Here is a 21,729-nt window from a genome sequence, read left to right on the forward strand (position 1 = left end):
TTTTAAACAAAAAGTTTAATTAAATACTTGGATTTATTTGGCACCTTTAAATGTAGGAAACTACACCAAGGCACTTCACAGGACTATAAATGGACAAAACTTGAGGCCACATCAATAGAAAAACACAAGGAAAGGTGTTAAAAGCTTAGTTAAGTAGTGACTTTTTAAAAGAGCTGACAGAGATAAAGAAATTGAGGTACCTGCGGACAGAATTTGAATCTAGGGTACAGGTAGACAAGATACGATATAGATAATGTGAAGAGTGTGTGTAGGAGAATGTTTAAGGTCAGAATTAAAGAGTGTACAATTTTTGAGGGCTGTAACACTAAATCACTTTACAGACAGAGGGGGTCATGGAGAAATCTGAATACACACATGAGAACTTTAAAAACAAGACATTGGTGAACTGGAGTACCAATGTAGGTCAATGGACAGAGAAATGTCAGTTTCACTTGGTGTGGATTAGGATACTGACAGTAGAGCTTTAGATGAGTTCAAGTTTATGAAGAGTGTAAGATGAGAGACGGGTTAAGAAAGCGTTGGAACAGTTGAGTCTTACATGCGATTTGAATAATGAAGAGAAGTCCAATTAAGTCCAACATGCAGCAACTGCTGGTTCAACATCTTTGCATATTACAAAATGAAAGATAATGTTTTGTATCATTTCTAGGACATAATACAACAATGTGTCTCTAATTCTCTAAAAGGTTCCCTGGTGCAGATCCAGAATCACAGACTCAAGTGTAAATACAGAACTTCCATAATCAAGTGATCAACTAAATAAATAAAATTTACCTTTTACAAATAAAATTAATATGAAACTAAATTCTTACCTTTTGGCTCGTTCTAAATCATCATTTGCCTGCTCCAATTCTCTTACGTATTTATGCAATTGATCTTTGATACCTCTTGTTTGACCCAAGTCATCTTCTAGCATAGATATCTGTTTATAACTCTGTGCATATTGTTGTTCAAGTTTCTCCTGAAAGTAGACAGCAAAAACAAAAGAAAATTCCAAGATTTGATTTGTAATTTAAAGCTTTTAAAATCTGGACCACATTTCATGAGCTTATGCAATGCAATTTCCATGGGAATATCACTTTCTCTCTCCTTCGTGCAAAATAATTCAAATTAGGTCCAATAAAATTAATGCAACAGTTCACTAAATTACAATAATTTCAATCAAATAACCAACAAGCTTTCAAGCCTAACCTAACCAAATGATTACAATTCCAGAAATAACGATCAATTCCTGGAACTAAGTCCAAAATTATCCATCTTGATCAGCATTCTAAATACAAACTCAAACGATTCAATTATTTTAATGCAATGATTTGCCATTTTTGACCCACTACCGTATGTTACTATTTACTGAACAGAAGATTGGTGGTAAAATGGGTTGCAGCATAGGGGTTTTTCACTTCTGGGATGGGAATGCATATCCAGCCTTCTGGAAGGTAAACGCACCTGTTCTCATTCCTAGATGCAAAAATTCAAAATTAAAATAAGGTCGAGACCAAAAACTCAAATTGCTACATATTGACAGGATCCAATAGCCAGCACATCAGCAGTCTCAAGATGTGCTGTATGGATGGTTGGCAGAAATCCTTTTCAAATGAAGTAGGAGAAAACACCACATTCTCTATTAAAATGTGTCCTTCATCTATGACAGTAAAATTCAATGGAAATGAGACACAATAGTGATAAAAAAAGAGACCATCAATTTTCCAACTCCATCGTCTGATTTTAATACCTGGGCTTTCATGGGCTGAAATGTTCTCTGTTTTAAAAAAAAACACACCGTTTACTTACCATTTATTAAATAAATTATTTCAGTTGAGGGTGGTTCTTATCATTTTCATCAAATGAGACCAAAATCAGTAAACCGGTACTTTCATTTTGATTGAGGGATAGCAAGAACTTCAGATGCTGGAGTCAGAGATATCACAGCGTGGAGCTGGAGGAACACAGCAGGTCAGGTAGCATCAGAGGAGCAGGATAGTTGACGTTTTGGGTTAAGACCCTTCTTCAAAAATGAAGGGGGTAAGGGGGAAACTGGGAAATAAAGAGAGAGGGGCGATGGGGCTGGGGAAGGTAGGTGGGTTGGTGATAGGAGAGTGTAGGTAGGGAGTGGTGGGGATTGGTCAGTGGGACAGATAGGTGGGAGAGACGGACAGGTTGCGTCAGGTCAAAGAGGCGGGGCTAAGAGGGAGGGTTGGATATGGGACGAGGCCAGGGTTGGGGAGATTTTAAAACTGGTGAATTCCACGTTTAGGATGGGCCGTAGGATCCCGAGACAGAATGAGTTGTTGCCCCTACAGTTTGCAGGTGGTGTCATTGTGACACTGGACGAGGCCCAGGATGGACATGTTACCCAGGGAGTGAGAGTGGGAGTTAAAATGGTTCGTGACCGGAAGGAAGGCGTTGTCATTTGTTGTGTACATAGCGCAGATTCTCTACAAAATGGTCTCACTCTACACTTGGTCTCACTGATGTAGAGGAGGCCACATCAGGAGCAGCAGATACAGTAGATCAAGTTGGCAGACGTACAGGTGAACCCCTGTCTAATATGAAAGGTTTGCTTTGGGCCTTTTGATTTATGCTTTTGAAAAAGTTAATTTGCTGCAGGTAAAGAGACCTGTGACTATCAGTTTCAAAGCAAGCACTCCAGGTATCAAAATACACAAACCACGTGTATTTCAGGGAGCCACTTTTAAATAGAGCAGAGGAGATGAATTTTAAGTGAAATCAAGAAAGTTCACTGTGCTGAGTTTTAGGAAGGACAAAGCCCAATGACAAAGCAAACTGAAGAAACATCTGAACGCTGAGGGCTCAAAGATATTTGCAATATTCACAGGTGCCATTGATCCAGGACATCCCTAACAAGCCACAGTCTCAGGAGAAAACGAGTAACTGTTTTCACTGACGAAGTGACAAGTAATTTTCCAGAAAGAGATCTAAGGGACTAGGGACAAATGAGGAACCAAAGAAAATTTGTATTAGTACTAAGGCAGGACTTATACAGTTAATGGTAGGGCCCTGGGGATTGCTGCCAAACAAAAAGAGACCTAAAAAGGTGCATGTGCATAGTTCCTTGAAAGCGGCATCGCAGTTAGATAGAGCATTTGGCACACTTGCCTTCATTTGCCAGTGCTTTGAATATAGGAGTTGGGTTGTCATGTGGCAGCTGAACAAGACATTGGGGAGGCCAATTTTAGAAAAGTGTGTACAATTCTGGTTTCCCTGCTAGAAGAAAGATGTTGTTAAACTTGAAAGGGTACAGAAAAGATTTAAAGAGGTTGCTGTGATTGGAGGGTTTGAACTATAGAGAAGAGGCTAAATAGGTTGGAATTTTTTTCTACCCCCCTGAAGTGTTGGGGGCTGAGAGGTGACCTTAGAGGTTTATAAAATCATGAGGGGCATGGAAATGGTGAACAGCCAAGGTCTTTTTCTCAGGATAGGAGAGTCCAAAACTAGAGGGCACAGGTTTAAGGTGAGGGGGGAAAGATCCAAAACAGACCTGAGGGGCAACTTCTTCATGCAGAGGGTGGTGGCGCAGGCAGATACAATTACAACATTTAAAAGGCATCTGGATGGGTAGGTGAGTAGGAAGGATTGAGGGATATGGCCAAATGGGAAAGGTCAGTTGAGGATATCTGGTCGGTGCAGACAAGTCAGACTGAAGGGAACATGCTAAAATATATTTTAAGTTTCTATGAATGGACAGTTGTATATTAACGAACTGATTGGAAAATGGTTTAACAAACCTGTTGGAGTTTGAGGTTGTTACTAATAAAATTGATAATGGGGAAGCTCGGTGGATACAGTATACTTTGTTCGCAGAAGTCTGTTGGTCAAGTTCCTCACAGAAGCTTGGTTAACAAAATTAAAACACATGGACAGGAGGTAATGTAGTGTAATGGATTAAGGATGAGCTAACAGACAGGATGCTGGAAAAATAAAATGGGTCATTTTCTCATTGGCAAGCAATGATTAGTGCAGTATTACAAGAATCAGACCTTGGGCCCAGCAGTTTACAATGTGTTTGGTTGGAAGGTGCACATGTACAAAAGGGAGCTAGGTTCTTATCAATAAGTCCCTGAAAGATGACATGCAGGTGCAGCAGGAAATTAGAAAAACTAACAGTAGGTTAAGCCTTTCTCAAGAGTACAGGAGCAGCACAGTCTTGCTTCTATCGTATGGGAGCTTGGTTAGCACCTGGGAGTACTGCATGCGGTTGTGGTTCCCTTACTTTAGGATGGCTATTATTGCTGTTGAAAAAGTGCAACAGAGGTTCACCAGACATTTGGCATGGCAGCTTTAACTTATGATGAGACTGAGCAAATGGGGCCTGTATTCTCTGAAACTCTAGAGAATGAGGGGTAACCTCATTAAAACCTACAAAATACTTCAGAGGTAGACAGGGTAGATACAGGTGAGATGTTTCCACTGGTTGGAGAATTTAAATCAGAGACAATCTCAAATTAAGGGAAGCCACTTAGGACTGACGGAAGAACTTTTCTACTCGCGAGTTGAGAATCTCAAATCTTTGCAGCAACTTTGCCATTGACTATGTTCAAGACAGAACATATTTCTTAATACAATACCGTAACAAATATGAAGAATAGTGTGAGAAGAAAGACACAGAAGTGGGTGAACAGCCATTACTGTACTAAATTATATTCATGGAGGCTAAACACCCAACTGCTTTCGCCACATTCCTAATTCAAGGACAAGCCAAGGACACATTCTTTTACCTTCCTTTTTACAATGGAGACTATCCCCTAACTTTGTGCCCCTGTGTCAGTGCCTGCTTGATGTTGCATCTTCATTATTTTTCTTGTTGTTAATGATAGTTTAATTGATTTTCCTTTCACTTGAGGAACCTTTGTAATTGGCTGCTTTATTCAGTTAGTGTTGGAGCCTTCAGTGACCATTGCAATTAAAGGATTCCTCCATTTATCTGCAAACATCCAACATTCTGAAGTTGTAGTCAGTTTCAGAGGAATAATTATGGTTGACGTGACAATTCACTATCAACACTGTCCCCTTTGACTCTGGAAAATCCACTGCAAAATGAGATTCCTCCTCAATAAGGAACTGCTCAATACTTTGGTCATACATATATTTTCACATTACATTTCAAAAGCCTGAAATGTGGTTTCAGGCAGTTAACAGAAAAGAACTGTTGTAGAACACGCTTCTTTGGTCTAGTGTTTTCCACTCAAGTAGGACACATGAAGTTGCTTTACGAGCATTCAGAAGTATGCACCTACCTGAGCAACTTTGACATGAAAGCCTTCATGCTTGGAGGATGCATTCCAAACTATATGCACGTTAGTACAATAAATCTACATTCAGCTAGCTACAACTGAAAATATTTTAACTGTGCTCAACGTCTAAAAAAAAAAAAATCATTGAGTACAGTGCTGGCTGTGTTTGTATCCAAGACTTCACAGGAAAGCTCCCTAGACTATTCATGTCAATTTGTTCAACTTGGGTAACTGGCTGTTAACCCTTGTTTCCAGCTGGCAAGCAATTTAAAAACAGTGCTGGAAATCCAGGACAAGGTTATCCAGCAGCGTGGGAAAGGGTAGCACAAAGGTGTAGCATGAGAGAAAAGTCTTTGGATGATCAGCGAAAACAAACAGTTTGTCTACAGTATGGGGAAGATGATAGCACAGTGGTAATATCACCAGACTAGTAATCCAGAGGCCCTGGCTAATGCTCTGAGCTCAGGGGTTCAAATTCCACCGGCTGTCATTGCTTATCTGTCATTTCTTTTATCACCTCCAACATAGGGTGAAATGTCACAAGTATGGTTTGCAGTAGGTTCTGCTGATAGTAATCCAATAATACCACAGAGTCACAGTAGTGTTACAGTGCAGAAGGAAGCCAGGCAGCCCATCGTGACTTCGTCCACTCCCTTAATCAGCATGGTGACTTAGTGCCATACCCTTGTACATTGTTTCTATTTAAATAATAACCTTTTGCCCTCATACATGGTTAATTGAATCTGCCTCCATCACACTTCCAGGCAGTGCATTCCAGATCCAAAATCACATGCTGAACCAGAACTGCACAATGGGTGATACTGAGCATGGAGTGGGAAGTGATATGCAATAAGGAGTGCGATTAAGCAGCATAAGTGTGCAAGAACCATAGAGAAAGCAGAACTCAAAAATAGTACCACCATTCACCACCACAGCTTTCGGTAAACCTTGATAGAACCAGAGGAAGAGGTCAATCGGAAGTCTACTAATAATGAGAGGAAATCCCTCAAAATAAGCCTTCTGGTGAAGAGTGAACCAGTGCAACTGCTGATGTCAAAATAATAGAAAACAATAGATGGAAAGATAAAAAAAAAGCTAAATAACTCTGTGCATCATTTACTTGAACAAAACGTACTAAGTGCCATGTTTTGAGTAATAGTGATTGCAGGCTGTTGGTTCTTATGGCATTAATGATGCTCCAGTACTCTCATGTAAACTTGAAAGCTATTTATTGACATTTTAGGATTCTGTATTCTGTATGGAATGCACAATTAATACAACCAAGTTTTATAAATCTGTATAAAACAATTAAAAAAAGTGTAAAGACTAGCCAGTACAAAACTGATGAAAAAAAAAAATCAGCTTTACAGTAATCTTACCTTTAATAACTCCAAATCCAGTTTTAGTCTTTGGTTGTCAGATACTAAATCTCTGTTTCTGTGCTCTGCCTGCTCCAACTGTGCTTCCAACTCAGCCTCAAGCTCCCTGCTTCCCTCCTGGAATTCTTCTAGTTCTTCACGTGTTTCCAGAAAACTGAACAAGATGTTGACAGAGGTCAAAGATTTATTGTTAAAAATGAACAGGCTAAAAATAACATTGAATGCAGTGGAAAGATTGCACAAAAGTTGCAGACTAGACAAATACATTTCTGATGGCACCTAGATAAACCCACACTCTGCTGCTGATCAAGTCATAATGCTGTCATTTTAGGCGTAATTTCCAGACTCTGTGCAAGTCACACCAGCAAGGATAAAAGTTGAGCTGACCTTGTGCAGGATGCACTGCAGCAATTTGACGAGGTTTCTTCAAACCAACATCTGCCACCTAGTCAGACAAGGGTAGCAGCCATATGAGAGGACCAATACCTACAAGATTAAAGCCAATTCACATGCCATCCTGACCTGGAACTATACTGTTTCTTCACTATACATGGGTTGTAATCCTGAAGTGCTCTCCCTGAGAGAAGAGTATGTATGTGTGTACACCAGAGATACAGCAATTTAATGTTGCAGATCACCATTATCTCAAGGGCAATCGACAGCAACTCCCAAATACTTTTCAATTTTTGTTCTAAAAACTCCTTTCAGGTATGCAGTGGAAGAGAAACAAGAAGGAATTACGATTTTTAATGCTACGAAGTACAAATTCACGCAAGTGTTGTTTTGCAGCAAATTCTACTCAGTTTAATGAAGTTGTTTACACTTTGCATCCGAGCTCTGCCAGGAGAAAGAGGGATTCATTTAAACAGGGCTCACGAAACCACTGGCTCAAGGGAATCAACTCAGTCAGGGCAATGTTTTCACATGAACCTTCTGCACATTTCAGTCACCTACATTAGTTTATAGAGTAATCATGTCCTTCTAGATTGAGATGGATACAATGTCAACTGCTTTGTTGTGTGAAATAATGAATTTTATTTTCTCTCCCTGATGTTTTACTCACTCAACTGGTGAGATCAACGACTGAATCGTATTTTTTTTTTGGTCTAAGTTTGACTTCAGTTGAGTGTTTATCACTGCAAGGTCCAGCGGGTTTTCTCACTCAGTCATATCAAACTGATTTCATTACTTAGGACGGCCCTACAGCATTTCACACAACCAACTTGCACAGCTCCCACAACAGTTTGCCAATCAGCAAAAATCTCCGAATTCGCCAGCATTCTTTGCACTGACGCCATCTTTAAAAGCCCATGGTGCAAACAGACAAGCACTGTCAGTCCAGAGATGTCCTGCAGTTTCTAACATTAGCCCCAGACAAGGCTCACAGCAGGAATTTAAAAAAAAAAAGTGTTCCACTTGGAGGGCAGGGTGCTGGAAATCCTGTTGGACAGGGTAGTTCCTACATCAGGACCAGCAGTGGAGGCCACAACACTAGTCCATGCCAGCCTTTTCCAAGGTTATCAACCCAGTTAAAGCAGTCGTATCCATCTGGAGGAATGCCCATTGTCCAGAGGAGGTCAATGTCAATACCAATACCACAATCTTCTAATACTTCATTATCTCTACTGCTGCACCCAACTCTCACCATGACTCATGCTCTACTACTCTCACTAATGCCTGCACCGTCTTTCCCACCCACCCAAAACCCCTCATCATTAACTCTGAATCCACTCACTCCCCACCTGCACCACCGATTTTCATTTCCCATAATACCTGCCTCCCTCACATTCCAGAAGGAAAACAGTCCGGAATAGGACAGAAAGCATCAAGACAGGTGGTATGCTGCCTGTTATTCAGCTCCTCACCCCTTATAAAAAGAAAGGATTCAGACTGTGACCACCCCCCGAACAGCCTAGACTGGTATCAAAGGCTGCCCTTGATTTACTGGGCCAGTTGCCCCTAAGCAAAGAGCATCCCACTTGACTTGATAAAAACCTGCTGACAACTACAGCAAGTTTTCTGGCGTTGTGTCTGCGCCAAGCAGTAAGGCAAGATAGCAGTATCACGAGCCTGGTATTTCTGACTGAGAGGGCAAAGCACAAAAGGTAAGACAACATAATGAGAGGCATGAATGCTGTGAACATCTAGGTAGGCACTGAATGAGTGAGCTAACTGAAGATCTGGAGACAGCCTGGTCTAGTCCATGGGCTGTGCATGTGTCCAATTCACAGTATCCTTGCAGCAGCCCGTGATAACGTAATTTCTTACTTTTATGCTGTAAGTGAAATGGAGAGGATTCCTAGATGGTGACACCATTGGATGCCAGTGACTATGTATGTAACATGCATGTGGTCGTTACCCAGTTTCCAACATGGAAGTTGTTCAGAGCAGGCAGTTAGCCGAATCCACCAGGTACCCGCTCTGGCTTCCATGTCAAGCTTTTTCCTGACATCTTGTTTGTTTTGAGAGCATGGTTAAATGGGAATCTGAACATTGATGAGGTGAGTTTAACAATCAATAACAATCAAAAGACATCTTGATGCTGCCTAGTGAGAATCTTGCCACATCACTTGAGAAAAAGATGGAGCGAGATGATCTCATCCTCGAGATGAGCCTTGCCACACTTGTCAACTGACTTTGTCCCACATCTTGCTCATGTTGTTCAGACCCCTAAAAAAGGTTACAACCAAAATGTTCACTGAAAGTACAGGAATGTGGCATACAAGCCAAGAGGTTCTCCAATTTAGTCAATAGTCCAGGAATTAGGCATTCTCAGCTGAAATACAGATACTGAAACAATTTTAGCATCTCCAAATTTGAGATGGAATGAAGAGACAGAATTCCCATTTCACAATGCTATGCGTTGATTTGTGCTAGAAAAAATGTACATGCTTGAGTTGTCAGGTAATGAGAAGCTAACAATCATTCACAAGTCAGTTTCACACAACTCATTTCCATTGTGTTTTTGAAGATAGACAAGCTGAAACTTCACAGATGTATATAGAAAAAAAAAATTATATTTGAGAACACCATCCATTTGAGTGTGTTAATCAGGACAATTTGAGACAAAACAGCAATACAGATTACACCATCAAAACTCCAACTGGCTAGTTACAACACAGAACAAAATACTATAGTTCATTGACGAAAGTAGGTAGGGGCGTACAAATAGAACAGCACGAATTAGGCTAGATAACAGCATACAAATATTAAACATCAGTCCCATTTTGTACTAATGTACACTGTACAGCATAAAAATTTTGCTAATACTTTAAAATGATGGGACAGAAAGCCACATTTCTATATTTGCTGATTGCAGAGATATAAGCAATGTAGATAGTGGCATAAAATTCAAAAGATGTTCGGAGGTAAACGGAAATGTTGTGACAAATGGATTTCAACATAGGCTTGAAATTTGATGACTTCAAATTCTACTGAAAAGTGTAAAACTGAAGTTTGCAGCTTTTCACCATTTAGAAAGACAGAAGGTTCAGAGGCCTGGTGGTAGAGGTGCACAAATGACTAAAATGTCATGGTAAGGTACAAGAAATGACATGGAAATCTTAGTTATACAAAGCCCCAGTCTGAAAACATTGCATATAATGTGAACTGATCTAGGCAAGTTTGGTGATGCTCAATAATGTCCCTGTAAAATCAGAGGTAATCCGTTGAAGTTGCCTTTTCTACTTGGCCTTTTGCAATATGATGGAAAGATTGATAGAAAGTCTGCAAGATCTGGGGAGTCTGAAACTAGAAGTCATAAAGAAATTATAACTAGATCTTTCTGGAGCAAAATTAGGAAATGTTTCTTCACACGAAGTGATCAAGGTTTGGAACGATCATCCTCAAACAGCAACTTAGGCTAAATAAATTGTTTATTTTAAAATAAAGTTGGTAGATCTTGGTTAGTGAACATAGAGGGACATGGGACAATGGCAAGTACGTTTCGTAACGTCAGCCTGCACTAAATGGTGGATCAGGCTCAAACAGTTAAATGGCTTACTCCTGTTCTTTTGTTTCTACATTCTTAAAATTACTGTAGTTACAAATCATTGAACCAAAGAGAATTTTCTGATCTTCTTGCTAGTTTATCTCACACCCCTGAGCTGCAACTTAATTTACACTGGCACCGGCTCAGTACCTATGATCCTGAAAGCCAACAAGGACCCTTAATTACATTACTTCATCCTACCCCAGTGTAAACATAGCAGGTGTCAGTGTAGTTTGACAGTCCAGATGGCACAAAGCAGGTAGCTGAACTATCAACAATTTTGTGACTCAGAAGCAGTATTTAACACATCCCGAAACTGAGGGGTTTACAGTCATGTGACAAAGCTTTTGGTCATACCTAGTGATCTGATATCACCTGGTTTCACAACAGGAATAGTGCAAGCCGGTCACACAAGTTAACCTGCCAGATTAAAGCAGAAGTAGATTTCTCCCCAGCCTTCACCTTTCTATCTTTAGATGACCTTGGTCTGCACTGATTCATCCTCCCCACCTTTAAATTGTCTGGCAAGCATTCATTATCCATACAATTCCAGTTTTTAAATACAAGAAAAGCAATACACCAACTCTCTCAAAAGTATTAAAAGACAGGGGGTGAACTCAGAACCATTATTATTCTGGCAATATACAGTTCAAAATGTTGCTTTCAGCTACTTGCTGATGAACACCCCTAACATTATATCCTCTTGATGACACAAAAGATTGATTTGAAAATGTTACCTATGGCGGGCAGGTAGGAGAAGAAACTAGCATCTACCTATGAATGGCAAACTTATCCAGCAGAAACCCAATGACATACACAAAAAAAATGAATTTTGACCAATACTCTTCGTGAGCACTCTCCTAATGCTCATCCTATGCATCTAAGAGAAAAAGTGACTAGACAACTAACTCAAATGTAACAAAAATTGCAAACAATGTTGAAAACTATAAAACCGTAACAGTTTGTATTTACTTACTTTAACAGAATATCCCAAGGCACTTAAGAACAATATTGACAATTATCATTTTGACAGCAAGCCACAAGAGGAGCTGGGAAGGAGGAGGAGAAGAGAGATAGGGAGCAAGGGAGGCAGGCATACAAAGCACAGTTGATATTTTTGAGATCACAAGTCTATGAAGGGTGAAAGATGCAAGGCTAGGGGAGGACTGAAATAGTATAGTTGAAAAGGTATCAATTACACGAATGAGAGTTTTAGCTGATCAGCCGAGGCATGGAAGCAGGCAGTCTTGAAGTGGATGTGGGGTCAGAGCTCAGAGGTCAAAGAGCATCAGGGTTTGAATGGACTGGTTCACTACAGATAATTGATAGTAACAGAAGCAACAGTCAGGGCACGAGTTTGTGGTAGGAAGCAAAGATAACAGATTCAGTTTTCCCAACATGCAGCTTAAGAAAATTTCTGTTCTTTCAAACTTGAATGTTAGATAGTGTGACAAATCACAGGTAGTAAAATAGCAGCCACTGAAATGTGATATTATAGGCTGTCCTATTTGGTAGACTCTGATTTACAAGTAAAGTCAAATATCATCATTTCCTCTTTCAATACTATATAATTCAGATCTAAATAAACTGATAGCTTTTAAAACATCCTTGTTAAAGCTGCAACCAACAAAATCGAAAAAATATATCTAATAATTATTCAGTAATGCTCTACATGTTAAATCAGGAATTCAGAACCACATTTTTATTTTGGGCTACACAGTTATACTCAGAGCACAGTTTGAGATTTGCTGAAATTATTGAATTTGTAGCAGACAACAGCTCATTGTATACATTAGAAATGGGAAAAAAAATACTATTGCGTCACTGGTGCTAAACAGAATTGTGCTGTGTTAGCTTGAGGTCAGTTAAACAAAATGTTAACAGTTGACCATACAAATCAGGTCTCCTATCACATGGCTCACGTGACTGTATTACAGTTAAAGTCACAAGAATCTGTCGTGTTCACTGACTCGGACAAAATGAATAGGAAATAAACAATTTGACAAATGCTAATTTAAAAATGTCAGAAAAATAAATCAAAGTGAACAGACAGAAAACCAAGTTATGTAAAATAGGAGTTATGTAGTGTTTACCAGTAATTATCGCTGAAAAGATTTATCTTGAAAAAGAAGTTGCAGGTGTGATGGGAAGAGAAGTAAAAGAGGTGGAGGCATTGCATTATTCACAAAGAAAACCATCACTGCCGTAATGAACAGGAAATGTCCCTAAAGAGTCTTCAAATCAGACCATTTGGGTAAAGCTTAGAAATAAAAATAGGGGTGATTACCTTGCTGGGATTGTACTCCAGGCTTCCCAATAAAGGAAGAAATAGGGACATATTGTTAACATTCACTGGATTCATCCTTTTCTCAAAGGATTAGGCCATGTGGAATTTTTGAAATGCATCCCAGAGGGCTTTTTATGCCAATGTGTAGACAGCCCTACCAGCAACGGGACAGGGCTCAACCTAATCCTAGCTAATGAAGCTAGTCAAGTGGTTAAACTTTCAGTGGGTAAGCATTTTGAGGATAGTAACTATAACTCCCAAGTTTCAAAGTCATTATGGAAAGGGATAAGAATAGTGCAGATGTTAAGTGCCTTAATTGGGCAAGGGCCATTTTCAATATCATTAGACAGGATCTGGCTAACAGACTGGGAATAGGCACGTGCTGGTAAGTCAACATTTGGAAAGTGGGAGCTCTTAAAGGTACTACACTGAGAATTCAGGGCTAGCGTGTTCCTAAGAATGAAGGGCAAGGGCATCAAGTCTGGGGAATGCTGGATGTCTAGAGATAGAGAGTTTCATAAAGCAAAAAAAAAAAAGGAGGAAGGAAGGATAGGTCAGGTACAGTGCATTAAAAACTGAGGTGACCCTTCAAACGTATAGAGTGTCGAAGGTTGCTTGAAAAGCAAATTAGGAGGGCAAAGAGGGAGCACAAACTACCTTTAGCAGATGGGATGAAGAAAAAACCCAAGGCTTTTTATAAGCCTATTAAGAGTAAGAGGATTAACAGGGAAATAGTGGAACCTATTAGAAAAGAAAGGGCAATCTGTGCATGAGCCAGTGGACATAGTGAGATCTTAAATGAATATTTTTCATCTGTATTGAGAGGAAAAAGACGTTGAGCTAAGGGTTTCAGTTGGGATGGTGAGGTTCTAGAACATGTTAAGATTAATAAGGTGGTGATATTAGATGTTTTAAGCAGGCAGACAGGTGTATAAATCCCCAGGGCATGATGAGATGAATTCCAGGCTGCCATGGGAGGCAAGGAAGCAGGTTGCTGGGCCCTGGTGGATATATTTACTACATTGCTGACAGCAGGTGAAGTGCCAGATGACTGGAGTATAGCTAATGTGGTTCATTTATTCAAGAAGGGCAGCAGGGATAAGCCAGGTAATTATAGACCAGTTAGTCTGACAGTGGTAGAGAAATTATTGGAAATAATTCCAAAGGACAGGATTAATCAATATTTGGAAAAGCAAGGATTGTTTATGGACAGTCAGCACAGACTTGTTAGAGGGCGATCCTGTCCAACTAATTAAATTGAGATTTTTTTCTGAGAAGTTGACTAACTATACTGAAGATGGTAGCGTAGTTGATGGGGTTTACATGGACTTCAGTAAGGCCATTGACAAGTTCTCACATGGATAGCTGGTCAAAAAGTTAAGAACCCATGGGATCCAAGGCAAGTTGGCAAACCAGATATAAAACAGCTTACAAATAGGAGGCACGAGGTGATGGTGAACAGATTTTTTTTGTAATTGGAAGCCTGTGACTAGCAGTGAACCACAGGGATTGGTGCTGGGGTCCTTGCTGTTTGTTATGTGCATTAACAATTTGGATGTGAATGTAGAAGTTATTAGTTAAGTTTGCAGATGACAAAAGTTGGTGGTGGTGATAGTGGGGAGGGTGGTCTCAGCCTACAGTCTGATATCAATCAGCTAGTAAATTGGGCAAAGCAATGGCAGATGGAATTTAATCACAATAAGTGTGAGGTGATGCATCTTAGAAGGATAATCACAAGGTGGCATACACGATGCTTGGCTTCATTACCAGGGGCATAGAATTTAGGAGCAAGGAAGTCTTACAGCTTTATAAACGATCCTTAGTCCACAAATGGACTGTGTGGAGGAGTTTCACCAGGATATTGTCTGGGATGAAAAGTCTTAGTTAGGAGGAGAGACTGGATAGGCTGAGTTTGTTTATCTTGGTGCACAGAAGGCTGAGGGAGGATCTGATTGAAGTATACAAAAATATAACGGGCATAAAATGAACAGATTGAGAGAATCTCTTCCCCATGGCAGACATGTATAAGCCCAGAGGGCATAAGTTTAAGGTGAGGAGGAAGTAGTGTGAAGAGGTCGGAGGAAAGGTTTTTTGCCCAAAGGATGGTAGGAATATGGTGATGAAGGCAAGTATTCTCACAACATTCTGGAAACATCTGAATGAGTATTTAAAATGCCAAACCATAGTAGGCTATGGACCAAATGCAAGTAAATACAATTAGTAGGGAGTTTGGGGTTTGTTGGTCAGCATAGACATGGTGGACATAGGGCCTGTTACTGCGGTGTGACTCAATGACTCTAAAACCCCATTAAGTATTCCAACAAACACCTACTTGATAATAATGAGGGATGATGAAAGAATGGCAGATGTCCTTCCCTAAAAAGGACATTCGTGAACCAGATTGGTTTTTAGAACAAATTGACAGTTTCACGGTCCATTACAAAGACTAGCTTCATAATCCAGATTGACTAAGTGAATTCAAATTCCACCAGCTGCCATGTGAATTGAACCCATGTCCTCAGATTATGTGCCTGGCCTCTAGATTACTAACACAGTGCTATGACAAATAAACAGGACCTTCAGCTGAACTTTGTATGACTTAGGAGGAATGAATTTAAAAAATTTGATTAAAGTGAGATGGCATCCATTTCTGGGCAAATCCCAGAAATGCAAGTTATAAGAGCAAATTCTTAATTTCACTGATTGAATAATTATTGTAAACCGGCACTGCAAATAAAAGCCTCCTGGTGTATCTATAAAATTAAAAGTATCCCATGCTTCACAATAAAAAAAAAGAGAGAAAGATGCCAAGGAGTAACAAAAAGTATAGAGAAATGGCTGCGAGCACAGTTAAAGGTTTGGAATAAAATTTCAGAAGAAAGGGCTACTAAGACAAATAGATTTGTGAATAGTTCTGTAAAATATAGCTGAAAAATCTTTGATCAATAAAGCAGCTGCAGTAAACTACACTAGAGTCATCGTCAGAGCTAGGGTAGAGCTGGACCATTAGACAGTAGTTAAATTAGGCTATTATATTGACTTTTCTTAAAAAAATAATTTGAGAATGCTGCAATAGCTAGGAAAGGAAACAACATACAATCGAGCTAGAGTATTTTGTCCAGATTGAGTGCATCTTCCTCAGTCTGTTTCACCTTCGCATGTGCACACAAATGTTCCTATGTCATAATGGGATGGTAGGTAAGGTACAGAACTCTATTACTAATTGGTGTATACCAGTTGTTCTAAAAATTTGGAAATTTGTTTTGCAGCCACTAATAACATTGCTTACAGATCTGAATGCAGCTAAAGAGCAAGAGCTACCTAAAGAGATTGCCATGGATTTTGAACTATTTTCCCGCCAGTAGCTTCTTACCTTAAACACTACAAATTCTTGGTCAGTTGCAACTTATACCATCTTTCAGCTTATGTTGTCTTTCAGAAAACACAGTAGAATCCACCAGCAGAAAGGTGGCAATTGTCTGACAGACATTTTTCAATACAGTTTAATTGGAATACTTCTGAAAATTCAGGCTATTGGTCCACTGCAACTCAAAAACAGTATTACCTGTAATAGCCTAAAAACAGATCATCTTTATTGACTCCATCTGTACTTCCTGCTGCCTCAGGAAAGCAACCAACATAATCAAAGACTCCTCCCATTCTGGCTATACTCTCTTCCACCCTCTTCTGTCAGGCAGAAGATATAAAATCTTGAATACACAAGAATAGATTCAAGAACAGCTTCTAGAGGTATCGGACTTCTCAAATTCTGATCGCTCTTGCTTGACCTCTCTCTCTGCGCCTTCTCCACAGCCGTTAACACTGTATCCTGCACTGTCCTGCTACCCTGATGCACTTTGTACAGTACGATCTGCCCGTACAAAATACCACTTTTCACTTTCTCAGTACATGTAACAACAATAAGATCAAACATCCCACCTGGTCTTAGCAAGTGCAGCAACTTTACACTTGAGGGGTCCTAGGTTCAGATTTTAGGTGCACTAGCTGGTTATCACATGATATAACATTAGCTTAATATCAATAATGACGTTAGTGAGACAACGACCACAATTCAGCAGAGAGAATTGCAATTTTTTAATACGAGGGGGAGGGGGGTGGGAGTTTGGTCAACCAAACTGTGCAGTGTTGAAGATGATAGGAGACAGTCAAAATTAAACAAACAAGAATAACTAACTATACGTGACAGGAACAGAGCTTCAGGCACTAAAAATTAGGGCACTGAATCAAGTCTCATTAAACTCAATGAGTTTTGTCAGCTTAAAGGCAAAACATTAGAATTCTGAACATTTTTCCCCTCAATGCACTTTGGTTCAACAATGACAAAATATAGCACTTCCATGTGATGTGCAGCAAAACAAAATTTGATACCAGTCCTATTCAAACCACATTTGATCACAAGAATCCACACACTAGCAGACAGAAATAAAAACCATCTTTCCAACCATCTTTTAAAAACTAAATTCCACCAGTAAATATCATGCAAAACACTGTAGCTCGGTGTGTAGTTGACAGATAAAATAAACGCTAACAAAGATCATATTAGACCAACTATTCAAATCATGCCATGGTTATTTTCACATTATCTTGTGGGCATACTCAAACATGCCAACCTATAAAACTAGAGTTGCCAGCCTTGAAAAACCAACAATTCAAAAAACAAACTATAACAGAATCCACTTAACTGCAAAGTCAAAGTGACTTTACAAATTACAAGAAAATGAGAGTTCCTTTAAAGTGGAAAGGAGCAAAAATTGAAGCAGGTCTGGTGTATAGATCCTTTATTTGTTTAAATTTCATAGCATCATACAATGGAAAACACAGTATAACTTTTTACTTTCCCCTTTCATCCCAAAATTGCTATCAGTCAGGCGAATAACATCAAATCGGATCTCAGACACATTAAGTAATCAAATTGAGAAATGAAAACCTCAGGCCCAACAATGACTATTTTGGTTTAAGTGAGACTTCTAATCACCACACCAGCAGGAATTTTAGTAACACTACTTTTCCACAATTGGGAGTTTAGGAAGCAGAATTTTAGATTACAATTAAGTGATTTGCCACCAAATAAGCGTGATCATATAACTGAAAAACAGCTTCCAAGGAAAGGCTGCTCCATCAAGTCAATTGAGCAGATTAAATTTATCAACTTCGAGTTTCTTTTTAAATTAGTGCTTAGCAATCATGATTCAATCCGCTTTTCAGTAAAAGTCAAAGCCATTATATTTGCTATATACAGTTTTAAAATCACATGAAGACAAAACAAAAACTCTGATGCAGTTCCAGTAAGCAGTGAAAATTATTCACAAGATCCATTCAAAGCTAGCATATGCTTGCAGGAGAAACAAATGCCTGTAACTCAGGTATAGCATTGAATTTGTTATGCTCATATATTTTAATATGCTCAAGATACTGTCAAAATAATTCCTCCAAGTAACCAAACTCAGACAAAGCACACTATGATGGCAATGAGTGTTTTCACCTCTATTTAAACTCTACATACATCACATCCAACAAGCCCGTCTTGAATTTGATGGCTACATACCAAGTGTGCAAACCACGGACTAAAATCTAACTTTCATCCTCGATGCATCACTGCTTGCGACAGACTTTTAGTACAATTTGCTAGCAAATGACAATGCACCAGCAATGTAAAGACAAGACTGAACTTTAGTCTTTAGCAGTTCATTCTGTCTACTTATTTCACAAGACTCCCAAGTCTCAAGAAATATTTTTAACCAATCCAGGTAGTAATTTCAGCATAGATGCTACAATTAAATACCTTTGACATTTTCCTGTGACAATACTAACTGCAAACAGTTGCCTGCTGTTTGTTTCAGTGTATGACTCTCAGCCTGCCAAAGGGTTTCCTAACCTTCAACCTTGATCTCTAGTTTTTCACTTCCAGATCAAAACAGGTCATCCTGTATACATCAGCTGACCAAATTTCAACTACCTCCAAATTTGCTGTTTTGTACCTTTTCAAACAAGCTGCACAGATGAAGCTCAAAGCTAACGTTTGCATAAATAGGAAAGCTTGGCAATTATGATTTAAGAAAGGATGACTTTAGACTGGGAGATCAGAAACCTTCAATTACATTAAAATTTTGATACTTCCTTTCCCTGTACTCTGATGTAGAGACTTTTTGAATATCACAGGGTTGGTCCAAATGTATGAATACAAACATGCATGAGCACATACACACGTGAAGGCATACAAACACCTAGTTCAGACTGACAAGATACAGTCATGCACACATCTGAACAGACATTTACACCCAAATAGGCACATTCACAGATAAGGGTGTGCAAAATGTTGATTCAAGGAAATAACATCAACTGTTAATGGTAAGCATGAAGTGGGCAACAACAAAAATGAGGGATTAATCATTTCCTGAACACAAATGAAAAATCACCAGAAAAGTATGAACTAAATACATTACAGATTAATTGTTGCAGACTTGGAAAGAAACAAGCCAACCAAGAGGCACCATTTTCCCAGCCTGTACAGTGTCACAATCACGACAGGCATATATTTAGATGAAATCTAATGCATGCAACTCTTACCAACCTTTTTTTGTATTTCAAAGCCAGTTCTTTCCAATACACAACTTTTGCTTCTGGAGTTGCTGGTTCTGGGCTATCCTCACTATCCATGATGAAACGGACCTAAAAAGTGCAAAAAGGCATCACTATTAATAGCACTTCATAGAATTTTCTTGTGCAATAATTAAAGATACAACTGCACACAAATGGTGCACTGACTAGAAAAATTGAGAGTCAAGATCTTGTTCTCAAATCTTGAAGTAAATTCCATGGGGCAGTTATTCAAAAAAAGAGGGAGGCACAGTGGCTCAGTGGTTAGCACTGCTGCCTCACAGCACCAGGGACCAGAGTTCAATTCCACCCTCGAGCGACTGTATGTGTGGAGTTTGCACATTCTCCCCTTGTCTGCGTGGGTTTCCTCCCACAGTCTAAAGATGTGCAGGGTAGGTGGATTGGCCATGCTAAATTGTCCGCAGTGTCCAGGGATGTTTGGGTTAGACATGAGGAAATGCAGGAGTAGGGGAATGAGTCAGGGTGGGATGATCTTCGGAGAGGCGGTGTGGGCTTGTTGGGCCGAATGGCCTGTTTCTACACTGTAGGGATTCTACGGTTGCATTCACCCACTGCAATTAGTATAGAATAACATCATGTCCACCTCTACCAGACTGAAATTTGGCACTTGACAAAACACTTCACAGGCTTCAAATTTGACAACAAAATTCAGCTACTTTATATAATATTAAGGTGACACTCTTATGCACAATTTGAACTCATATCCTTCCAGGTCATTCACTCTGCTATTTCACTGAATGCCATGCATGAAAATATTTTAAAAAGTCTGTACTTATTCTTCACATTAATATCACACTTTCTATGAATCTATCTAGTCCTCATCCATATACTCACTTCCACATGGAGTTGCGAGATAAAAATCAGACTCAAGAAACTTACTTGAATAATTTTCCCCCTTAACTCAAGTGGCATATTGACCAACTGTAGCTCTTGACTGTTGCCCTGACCACAATTAATTCAACTCATCTTAGATGATGGATCAAACCTGAATTTGGAAATTTGCTGGATAAGCTTTCAGAACTGTCACAGGGAACTTTTCTCATATCACACTAATCTGATGTTACAATTACAATAGTTCTTCTTAACGGTGATAAATACTAAATACTCCCCTTCAAACCCTCTGCCAAAGTCCAAACCTGAAACCAAGACTCAATGTGACATGGCTTTGCTTCTACAGGCAGATTTTTTTTTCTTCCATATTCAACATTAAACTTAAAATTTTAATATTTATTGAAAATAGCCATTTCCTCTCTGCACACATTACCAGGATATTGCTGGTATGGAAGATTAAGTTATAAAGAAAGGCTGGAGCTTTTTTCCCCCTGGAGTATAGGAGGTTGAGGGGTGACCTTATAGAGGTTTTATAGAATCAGGATGGGCACAGATAAGGTGAATGGTAGTTGTGTTTTCCCTAGAATGGGGGATTTCAAGACTAGGGGACACATTTAAGGAGAGAGGAGAGAGATTTAAAACAAAAATACACAAGGGGCAAATCTCTTTAACACAGACGGTGATTCGCGTGTGGAATGAACTTCCCAAGGAAGTGGTGAATGTGGGCACAATTACAGCATTTAAAAAAACATTTGGATATTTACATGAATAGGAAAGGTTTGCAGGGATAAGGGCCAGGAGCAGGCAGGTAGGACTAGTTTAGTTGGGATTTTGTATGGCATGGAACATGGTCTGTTTCCATGCTGTATGACTCTAAGACTGAACCCTCAAATTGGATGAAGTCATCTTGGAAGAAAGAGCATTGCATGAAAAAAAAATTACACAAGGTAGCTCAGCAGTAACTTTGAAGAAGTCTTGTATTAACAGTCAATTGGCTTTAAACCAGCAGCATTTTGGACACCATTTATGCAGAAACACCACTGCAACTGAATGTCCTGAAAAATAAACCAACCAATGCCTTAGAGATAGTAGAAACTGCAGATGCTGGAAAATCTGAGATAACAAGGTGTAGAGCTGGATGAACACAGCAGGCCAAGCAGCATCATAGGAGCAGGAAGGCTGACAGTTCAGGCCTAGACCCTTTATCAGAAAAGGGTCTAGATGAAGGGTCATCAGATGAAGGGTCTAGGCCCGAAACGTCAGCCTTCCTGCTCCTACGATGCTGCTTGGCCTGCTGTGTTCATCCAGCTGTACACCTTGTTATCTCAA

The 21,729-nt window shown here is 39.5% G+C and overlaps 1 protein-coding gene across 2 annotated transcripts in view; it reads right to left on the bottom strand.

Annotated features, from left to right (window-relative positions):
• The window catches only part of LOC109930295 (nuclear distribution protein nudE-like 1), a 53,973-nt gene that overhangs the window by 21,757 nt on the left and 10,487 nt on the right, over nucleotides 1-21,729 (bottom strand). For both annotated transcript variants that reach the window (XM_020529799.2, XM_020529800.2), the window contains exons 2-4: nucleotides 19,523-19,620; nucleotides 6,653-6,806; nucleotides 834-982 (exon numbers count right to left, since the gene is read on the bottom strand). In XM_020529799.2, the coding sequence (XP_020385388.1) occupies nucleotides 834-982; nucleotides 6,653-6,806; nucleotides 19,523-19,608 (389 nt within the window). In that variant the 5' untranslated portion in view covers nucleotides 19,609-19,620. The remainder of the gene's footprint in view (nucleotides 1-833; nucleotides 983-6,652; nucleotides 6,807-19,522; nucleotides 19,621-21,729) is intronic.

Source organism: Rhincodon typus, chromosome 23, assembly GCF_021869965.1.
Source record: "Rhincodon typus isolate 14 chromosome 23, sRhiTyp1.1, whole genome shotgun sequence".
NCBI lineage: Eukaryota > Metazoa > Chordata > Chondrichthyes > Orectolobiformes > Rhincodontidae > Rhincodon > Rhincodon typus.